General features: G+C 52.3%; 1 protein-coding gene across 8 annotated transcripts in view; it reads left to right on the forward strand.

Annotated features, from left to right (window-relative positions):
* TMEM229B (transmembrane protein 229B) overlaps positions 1-5296 on the forward strand; it is a 37673-nt gene extending 32377 nt beyond the window's left edge. For 4 of the 8 annotated variants that reach the window (XM_073242232.1, XM_073242234.1, XM_017666899.3 and 1 more), the window contains one exon: positions 1517-5296. In XM_073242232.1, the coding sequence (XP_073098333.1) occupies positions 1532-2035 (504 nt within the window). In that variant the 5' untranslated portion in view covers positions 1517-1531 and the 3' untranslated portion in view covers positions 2036-5296. Of the gene's footprint in view, positions 1-1513 lie in introns of all 8 variants that reach the window. The other 4 variants (XM_073242233.1, XM_037004603.2, XM_037004402.2 and 1 more) reach the window with 2 other exon arrangements.
* Positions 5297-10273: the final 4977 nt, after the last annotated feature.

Raw genomic sequence — 10273 nt, forward strand, 5'->3', positions numbered from 1 at the left:
AAGGGCTGGAAAGCAGTTGCTGCCCTCAAGGAGTCCAGGCTAGTTGAATCAAGAGGGCATGTGCCTCAAAATAGCAAACAGGGTGGCACTGGGTAAAGGGCCAAATAGGTGGTCAAGACAGTAGCTGGTGGAGGGCAGGGAGAAAGCTGGGCCAGTCTTCAGGGAAGCAGGAGGACCCTGAAGACTGGTGGAGTGTAAAAAAAAAGGAGGGAAAGGGAATAAGAAGTAGAGGGAGAACTCTCCTCTGTCAGCTCACTGGTTTCCTCTCAACTTCGAAACGAAACACCAAGACCTTGCTTAACGGAGCAGTTAAAGACAAATGTGACCACAGCAAGTCATGTTGCTTCCATGCATTAGGATGGCCAAATTTAAAAGCTAGAAAATAGCAAGTGCTGACAAGGGTGTAGAGAAGTTGGAGCAATGTGTATTGCTGGTGGGAATGAAAAGGGTATAGCCGTTGTGGAAAACAGCAAGGCTGTTCCTCAGGAAATAAACATACAGCAACCATAGGATCCAGCAATTCTACATCTGGGCATGTATCCAAAAGAACTGAAAACAGGGGCTTGAAGAGATATTTGTACCCCCATGTTCATAGCAGCATTTTTTATAATAGCCAAAAGGTGGAAGCAAACCATTAGTGGATGACTAGATAAATAAGATGTGATGTATCTAGATAGATAGATCACAATGGCATGTTATTCGGCCTCAAAAAGGGAGGGAAATTCTGACACCCGTTTACCACATGCATGAACCTTGAATACATTACACTCAATGAAATAAGCCAGACACAAAAGGGCAAATACTGCATGAATCCACTTAAAAAAGAAACCTAGAGTAGTCAGATTCATAGATAGAAAAACTGGTGGTTGTTACAGGGTGGGAGGAGTTGGAGATTAGTGTTTAATGGGTATGGACTTTCAGTTTGGGATGATGGATGAGTTTCCGAGATGCATGGTGGTAATGGGCTGCACAGCACTGTGAATGTACTTAACGCCGTTTAAGTGTACACTTAAAATGGTTAAATGGGACATTTTATGTATATGTTAACACACACACATACAAAAGACAAATGTGATAGGTGGCTTAGATCCCAGAAATAGGAGTGATGTGGGACTGTTTGAGAAGAAGTTGGGGAAGAATTGGGTCCCCAGTAATAGGCTTGGTGAGAAATGAGCTAGAAACCTAGATAGATAATAGGGTGACAGGTGGCCCCTGACAGCCGACTCTTGCATTGCCCACAGATAATCCAAAAAAATTATTATAGTGGGTGTAGTAGACACGGTCTTCCAAGCAGCATTTGAGTAGGGTTGAGTGGAGGAAGCTGGGGTGGGCTACTTGTTTTCTTCATTTCATTTCTCATGCCCACCTGGCTAAGGTAAGGCATATATATGGAATAAAGTGAGGAACATGGGAAGGTGGTGGAGTCAGGTTGAAAGCCGCACCAGAGACTTGGGCTGGGCAGTGGGAAGGCGGGGGCTCCCTCCCAGCCTCTCACCTGTCTCTTTTGTCCCAGCAGCCAACGCTCAGCGCCATGGCCTCCGCAGAGCCCCTGACGGCACTGTCTCGCTGGTACCTGTATGCCATCCACGGCTACTTCTGCGAGGTGATGTTCACGGCGGCCTGGGAGTTTGTGGTGAACTTCAATTGGAAGTTCCCGGGGGTCACGAGTGTGTGGGCGCTGTTCATCTACGGCACCTCCATCCTCATCGTGGAGCGCATGTACCTGCGCCTGCGGGGCCGCTGCCCGCTGCTGCTGCGCTGCCTCATCTACACGCTCTGGACCTACCTGTGGGAGTTCACCACCGGCTTCATCCTGCGCCAGTTCAACGCCTGCCCCTGGGACTACTCGCAGTTCGACTTTGATTTCATGGGCCTCATCACCCTGGAGTACGCAGTGCCCTGGTTCTGCGGGGCCCTCATCGTGGAGCAGTTCGTCATCCGCAACACCCTCCGCCTCCGCTTTGACAAGGACGCCGAGCCCGGGGAGCCCGGCGGCCCCCTGGCTCTAGCCAATGGCCATGTCAAGACTGACTGAGCTGGGGCTGGGGGCTGGGGGCTGAGGGGTGGGCCCGGGGGTCCCTCATGGACCCTGTGGACAAAGGTACTGGGCCGGTGGGGTTGCCCCTCTGTACAGCACAAGCCCTGACCCCGGCCGGCTCAGCCCTGCAGGGCACACGCGGCCCCCAGACCCTCCACTGCGGGGCGGGTGTTGGGGGCGGGGCCAGGTGTTGGGGGTGGGTGGGGCGTCGAGGCAGCCGCGGGACTTTGGGAGGCGTCCCTGGATCTCGGCCCAGCTCCGAGGCTGGAGGCGGGAGGCCTGTAGCTACGTAGCAACCGGACTACGTTGGTGACTGGAAGCAGCAGGCCCTGCCCTGGCTGAGGGACTCTGAGAATGGGGCAGAAGGTGGGAGGCAAGGCCTGAGGCTTGGGGCTGTGGCAGCCTTCTCCCTCCCTCTCCCCTAGTTTAGTTGGGCTTTGGCTGGTTCCATTAGGCAATATTCAGGTGCTTGCTTGCAACCAATACCTCCCCGCGGGGGCTGCTGAGCTGCAGCCTAAGAAGAGACTGGGCGGCCAGGAGGCTGCTTGGCAGCAGTGCTGGTCTGCAAGGGCTGGGAGGCCTTCCCTTGGCTCCTCTCCCCTCCCCCAGGGCCCCTGCTGCTCCCTCGGCCTTCTGGGGGCCCCCCTGGTGCTGGATTCCCACCAACCTTGGGCTTTTGGAGGTTTTCAATCCCTGTGTGTTCGGTGGCGTTTCCCCCTTTTCTTTCTTATTTTCAAGGCCTTTACCACTAGCAACCCCTTTATCCACGTCAATCACCCCATGCACCCCCATCCCCAACTCCCTAGCCAACATAGCAGCTGCAGAGAGAGAACCCTGGACAGACCCTGCCCCCGCTTGCAGCGTTCCCTGCACTGCTTCTGCTGGCCCGACACCCGGGAAGTTCCCCCATGGTGACTCCCCACCTGATCTGGTGGACTGTGGCAGTGTCCTGTGCTCTTCTTGGTGCCCCCTCCTACAGCGGCCCAGCTAAAATCAAAATTGAATGATACCCCCAACGCACAGTCAAGCCAGGATGGACCCCACAGATCTACAATGGGGACCTACTGACAAATCAGTTTTGTGGGGTGGGGGTGGGATAAAGGCACCTGACTGGTTTATTTTCAGGTTGGTCAGGGGCAATCTAGCTTTCTAGGGGATGGAAGAATGGAAGAACAGGTATCCAGTGTGGGAGACCCATGGAGAATGAGTGAGGGAGAAAAGGAGGTTGGCCTTCCTGCTTTAGGAGGGTCCATGGAGCTTCCTTGGTAGGAGGGGGTGAGCTGGTTCTGCCATAGGCCCAGCCACGTGGCAAAACCTCTTCAGGTGCCATAGGCCCAGCCATGTGGCAAAAACCCCTCCCCATCCTTCTCTACAAGCCTGAAGCTTTGAGCTTGCTCCTCGAACAGTACCACCACTACCATGCTCTAGGGCATTGTCATCATGTTGCCCCCCTCCCCGGTGACAGATCCATTGCTGGCAGTGGACAGGTGAAATCCTCTTTCCAGCCCACTTCTGATTCTGTGCCCAGTCCCTGAGGGGAGGAGTCCATTAGAGCAGCCTATGCCATAGTCCATTCCCATGAGACCGCACTAGGACTCTTAGGTAGAAATCAGCCTGTCCTTTTTTATAGATCATTAAAAAGTGATAATACCACTTGTGGCGAGCATCTCCCCTTCCTTGCTTGTGCTCTTCCCCCGAGACCCTGCAGACAGCACCAGCCAGGGCACGGGGCAGAGTGAGTGGGCAGAGGTGGGCAGGCCCGGTGGCCCAGATGAGGAGAAAAGCTGAGAGACTCTGCTTTTATTTGGTGGGGTTGTTTTCTGCCGTTGACCCAGCCCAGGAGAGGATGGAGGGTGTTTCCCTGCCCCTGTGTCCTAGCCAGGCTCCTCAGATTCTGCACAAACTACATTCTGAAGGGGCCAGCCCTACCTTTGATTTTATTTTTGCCCCAATTCCAATGTTTTGGGGCTCCTAGGGCTCAGGCTTCCAGTGGGGGTACACTGCTCTCCATCTACAGTCAGAGGGGATACCAGAGGGAAAATACTGCCTGGCTTCCTTGCTCCCTCTTGATCGTTGTTTCCTTGGCCTTCTTCCCCCAAGTCCCTGTTAACTCAATCTCCTGGGCCCAGACACCCCTCCAAGCTGCCCCGTGGGCCCCTAGATCACATCATCCGCCTTTGCTCTTCCCTTCCACAACAGAATCTGGTAGTCAGCTTGTTGATGTCTCCCAACATAAGACCCCCATAATTCTCAGCCAGACCAAGCCCTTGGATGGCCCACCAGGTCTGGTCACTCCAGGTGTTGCCTCACAGGTATTCCCCGGCACCATCTTCTCTCTAGGCCCTTTTAAACTCCCAAGTGCAGGAGGTCCACTTCCCTGGCAATGTGCAGAGCACTGTGTTTCTGCTTCCTCCAGGCGCCCCTTGGCTCATACTGTTCCTCAGAGGGCACACAGCCCCCGGCAAAGGTCAGTGGTGACCTGGAGCACTTGGCCCCAGAATCTGCAGACTTAGAGCTCACTAGGGATAACCCAGACTTCAACTCTTGCTTTTTTTGGGTATCTTCAGAACCCCAACCCATTAGTGCCCAGGGACTCAGAGTTTGGAGTGATCCCAGCTCTGTCAAGCAGTGGGGGTGCTGGTGGGGAGAATCTGCTTGCTGTTTATGAACCTCTGGTGTCCTGGGCCTCTCTCCACTAGACATGGCAGCATCTCTGAGTTACAGATCGCTATGTGTTGTCCCGCATGGTTGAACCGCTTCTGATGTCTACTAGGCATCCTGTCCCTTGTGTCCTGTCCCCTCTGACGCCAGTGAGTCACAATGGCCTATGCTTATTCACAGCAATAATACCTAGGGAGTGCCCGTGCAGTCCTTCCGTTCTGATTCCTTGATCTCTGCGTGGGTCTCCTGGGGAGGCAGCGTTAGGTGGGTCAGTTCCCAGGAATCTTCATTTATGACGCTCTGGGCTGTGCAGACATCATCGCAGGGAATGTAGAAAGGAGAAAGGCTAGGCCCTCAGGAGCTATGGCTAAGGCAAGGAGAGAACTTTCCACCCTGAGGCCACCCCAGACCTGGCGGGGCTACAGGTCCTGGCTCCGCCAAAGGGCCTTTGAAGTGGGTGGGACGGTCACTTAACTGCAGCAGCTCTTCAGAAGGACTGGTTTGTGCACCCCCATTGCCTGCTCTGTCTCTGTTCGTCTCTGTCTTTTCCTTTTTAAATTTGTGCACATAAAATATACTGGTGTTTGTGTTCCAGGACTGGCTCTGACCCATCTCTGTTTATGTTATTTTGGAGCCCCTCTCTAGGGGCTGCTGGAAGCCAGACCCTTCAGACTCTTATCATCCTGTGTCATGAACCAAGAGGGCTGCTTGGTGGAGCTACCCTGTGGGGAGGACAGGTGGCACTCCCTGCCTGTCACTTTTACTGTCTCTGCTCTGACCGTCTCTGGTAACCTGAATTCTCCACCCAATCCCCAACTTCCCACCAGTATCATAAGCTGGTTCAGGCCTTACTTTGGTCCCAGGCTGCAAGGCAGATGGGGAGGCCCGGGCAGTATCCATGTTGGCGTAGGTTAGCTGCGTTTGCTCATGAGTTGAGCTCCTATTGAACATGCCAGACATAACTTGGGATGTCTCATGGGGCAGCAGGGACCAAGAGAGGAGGCTGAGGATATCCCAAAGAGTTGGATGGCCAGAATCCCTTACTTTCTGACATCAGAAGTCCACGCTTTGAAGAAGCAGAGAGCTCTGTGCTCTTCCCTGATAGCTTTGCTTTCCCTGCAAAGTGCATTTTGAGGGAGTAATCCTCCAATACTTCGTGTACCTCTGCTATCCAGTGTGTCTGGTCCTCCTCTCTCCCCACCATGCTCTTGCCCATTTTCCTACTTCCAGGAAGGGGATAGAGGGTTCAGAAGTTGCTCAGTCTGTTCAACTGAACCCAAATGGGCTGGCCTGCCTACCACAGCCACTGGTTTTCTGGATGGAGTGGGCAGTATGTTTTCTGATCACTGGGAAGGCCCTCTGCTTCCCCTACTCACTTGAAGGTGTTCATTTCTTAGACTGAAAGCTTTCCTCTTATAAAAATAAGCAAGCATAAAGCCCCAACAGTCATTTACATGTTAGTATAAACAATGTATCAAGAAAGGCAAGTGTAATGAAACAGAGTCTACCGTATGGAGCTTCAGAGAAAAGGCAAGAGGTAGGGCTCAGAATAAACAGGCTGAGAGGGTCCAGGACTCTTCTTAACTGGCTGGCTCCTTCTATACTCTACTCAACAGGTGCTTTCCTTTCTTGATACTTTCCTTCTTTACCTCCTCTGCCCACTCTCACCCAATCCAGAGCAACTTCTGATGACACTGCATTGAGAGAGGGGCCCCTGGAGAGTGAATGCTAAGAACCTTGGCTGAATCTTCTGAAATCTGCTCATCTTTGCAAAAGCCTAATCCTTAATTAATAACTGGCTGAATGACCGTAACATTGCCTTGTCTTCTGGGCAGCCTATCTCAGAAGGGTACATTGTCCACATCGCCTCTGGGGGAACCAAGGGATGGCTGGACTGCCTGTGTTTGGTGGGCAGGGAAACAGGTACGCGCAAAGGGAACAACTGAGCCATCATACCACGGGCTGGAGGCACCCGTCTTAATAGTTTCAACAACAGCTGCTGTTCCTACCTCTGCTAGTACTACGGCTGCAGCCAGATGTGGCGTTAAGTGCTCACGTGGTACCTTGTTATTTTCTCCCATTCAAGGTGGGCACCCTTATTTCCCACTTTTACAGACGGAGCTCTGGTGGCATCCAATGCGCAACCCTGCTTTACCACATTGCTCTGCAAATTACTCTTTTGTTTCGGTGTAAGCCGAAGAACTTTGGGGGAGGATCTGTAATGAGTCAGGAGCTGTTTTGTATTTTGATGAGATTCTGGATGCCATCAGAGTCCAGCCCATCCAAATGCTAGTCACAAAGAGAAATTAATGTTTAGGAGGGGAAGAGTTGGAGGAGAGATGGGCTTTATGAGGAAGGAGGTATGGGATGCCATCTCAGCCACGACTTAAAATAATTGGCGCTAGGATCCTTCTTCATGGAGGAGGGTTGTGAAATTTTGGTCTTTGGCAACATGCACTTTACTTTTGCTGAGCCTTTTCCCTTTGATCTTATTTCCTTCTTTGAGACTGAGCCTGAGCCCCTCCCTAGCTGTGGGTGCTCTCAGAGGGTTTGAAACTGCCAGATGAAAACTTTCTCCTTCTGAAAATGCAGATGGGCCTGAGAATTGACCTGTTTAGTTCTTCAGCTTCTTGTTGGACACCTACAGAAAGCCAGAGACTAGCTAGTTCCTGGGGTGCATATAGCTAGTCAGGGAGAAAGGAAAGGCATTGAATGACCTCTCATGCAGATGATCCTGCCACCACTGTCTTCATCGGATCCCCCCAAAAATGCTTCTAACAGGGAAGACTGACTCATCTACAGGGTAGGTAAGGATTCCCCAGGAATGAGACATTTAGTGCAGACCTGAAGGTCTGATGCTCTCGGAGGTGGGCTGGCTTCTCATTGTCTGGAAACACAGACATTGACTGTGCCCTGTAGGTGCCCAGACAGGTACAGTGCTGAACAAAGCCAGCACACAGTGGGTGCTTTAAGGAGCTCTTGAATGAAATCTTATAGTGTGTCAGCCCCAGTGAGCTCACCTTAAAGGCCAGGCTGAATGTTCCAGAGTGCTACAGACCCCTTTGGCCTGCCGCCTGTGTGCCTTACCACCAGAGAGCAACCCCCTGCCCTACCCGCTCTTTCCAAACTGTTAGTCCCTGCATAGCCTTGCCAGCATCTGAGCTTCCCTCTGAGTCTTCGGACCTGGGCCAAAGATGCAATGCCATTGGTCTGCCCATTGCTTCATTCCAGTGATATGCTTTCTCGGTGTGGACAAAGGTGTGCTCTCAGTGCCAAGCAGTGCAGAGAGGAAAGAGCCACTGATAGTCTAGTCTGGCCGTTGCCTTGGTTACAGTCATACCTCCCAACAGAAAGGAAATTTTCTAGCTCATAAGAGTCCACTGATGGCCCAAGGTCCTGAGGCTGAATCTTCTTAGTGTGAATGTGGGGTTATATTCACTTCCTAAGGCTGCCGTAACAAATTACCATAACTGGGTGGCTTAAAACAACAGAAATTCTTTCTCTCACAGTTCTGGAAGTCAGAAATCTAAAATCAAGGTGCCAGCAAGGCCTTCCCTCTGAGGCTCTAGGGGAGAGTTGTTCTCCACTCATGTAGCTTCTAGCGGCTGCTGCCTATCTCCACTTCAGAGGCCTGAGGCAGCACCATTCTGATTTTTGCCTCGGTGGTCAAAACTTTAGGTGATTTCATCTCAAGATCCTTAATTACACCTGCAAAGACCCTTCCTCCCAAAATGATCCCATTCCTGTGCCTCAGGAGTTCGAATGTGGCCATAGCTGTTGGTGGGAGGTGGGGGACATCATTCAATCCACCACTGGGCTTAAGGAGAGAGATTTCTGCGGAAACTCTTGCATCCATCCTGCAGCCATTTAAGAATATCACTAACAGAAGAGCTAGAAAGACACTGTGGGGTAACCTGGCAGGGACATCAAGGATTTAGGTTGAGGTTGGAGCTATCCATCCCAAAATACATCCTGCAGCTGCTGTGATTTTTCTGTTCAGATGCAGATCTGACCATTTCACTCCCTACTCTGGAATCATTAATGATTTCCCACTGCCTTTAAGGTCAGGCTCACCACCTCCGCATAGCTTATACAGCCCCTTGTGGTTTGGCCTCATTTCTCACCACCCCTTCAGTCCCGCACAATCGAGGAAGAATGACTTGTAGCTCCCGGCAGCTCCCTGCTCGCTGCCTCTGGGCCCTCGGCCCCCTGCTTCCTCTCCCTTACTCCTTTTAGCCCAACAGGAGACTGACATGCTCACTTACAGCCAGCTCCATGGATCTCTTTGAGCTCTGCCTGGCCCCAGCCCTCAGTTTAGTTCAGGCAAACTCAGGATGGGCACTGTCTCCCTGGAAACTCTGTGTGACAGCTGTTAGTTCTTTGAGTGCTGTGCCTGCAGCAGACTTCCATTTGCCCATGCACCCTATTACACACCAGGTCCTGTGCTAGGCTTGCAGCACAACAGTGAGCAAGTGGACCCATCTCTGCCCTCCCCACCTGCTGCCATCACCTGGACTCCAGGGTGCCAGGAACTCTGAGGGGCTGACTCAGGAAAAAATGCATGAACTAGACTTAGGGAGTCAGGAAATATTTCTGTGTCTGGAGAAGGTACAAACTGGGAAGTGAGGTGAAGAACAGGCCTCCAGGTAGAAAAGACAACGCATGCAGAGGCTGGGAACTCAGAGAGAGCGGAGGCACCTATCAGTCTGTGGATGGAGTCCACAGGAAGCCACGCTTAGATAATGAAACGTCTTGTAAGAAGGCAGGGGGAGACAGATGACAAACAGAAAATAACAGGTTGTGTTATATTAAAACAGAGAGGTGCAAATGAATAGAGAACTTCTTTATTAGGTTGGGAGGCCCTGAAAGATCTTTGGTAAGAGATGATATTTAGGCCAGAACCTGGATAATGAGGAGGGACAGCAATGTGAGGATGGGAAGAGTATGTCGTGCAGAGGAAACAGCTCGTACAAAGGCCCAGAGGTGGGGATGATTTAGATAGTTTGAGGAACAGTTAAAGGCTGGTGCGGCTGGAGCCTGGTGAAAGGGAGTGCAGGGGAGTACAGGATGGGGAGGAGAGGGGGCAGGGGAAGAGTGTAGGGGGGCCTTGGGCAAGGGAGCGGATGGCGAGGAGGGATGCATGTGAGAGCTCTTAAGGAGGGAGAATAATGCGGCCAGGCACAGCCCCTCCCAAGATCCCCACCTGAGGGGTGGGACCAGGCAGGGGGAGACTGCAAGTGGAGCTGGGGGCCCTCGTACCCTTAGCATGTGTCTTGTCCTCCTAGAGGCTGGGTCATGGGAGGGGTCAGCATAATCGAAAGGTGGGTCTGTTGGGTTTCTGGAAACCCTTCTACCTGTTGGGTTAGCACTCCTGCCCTGAGGTAGACTGCACCAGGCTGGGTCCCGCAGGCCTTTGCAAAGGAAACTCTCTCTCTCTCATGCATGCACATGCATTCACATATGTGCAAACACACACATACATACCCCAACTCACCTCATTCCAGCTCAGCTCAACCCTCCTCACCTCACCTCAACCTCACCTCACCTCACCTCACCCCACCCCACCCCACCCCA

This window comes from Manis javanica, chromosome 8, assembly GCF_040802235.1.
Source record: "Manis javanica isolate MJ-LG chromosome 8, MJ_LKY, whole genome shotgun sequence".
NCBI lineage: Eukaryota > Metazoa > Chordata > Mammalia > Pholidota > Manidae > Manis > Manis javanica.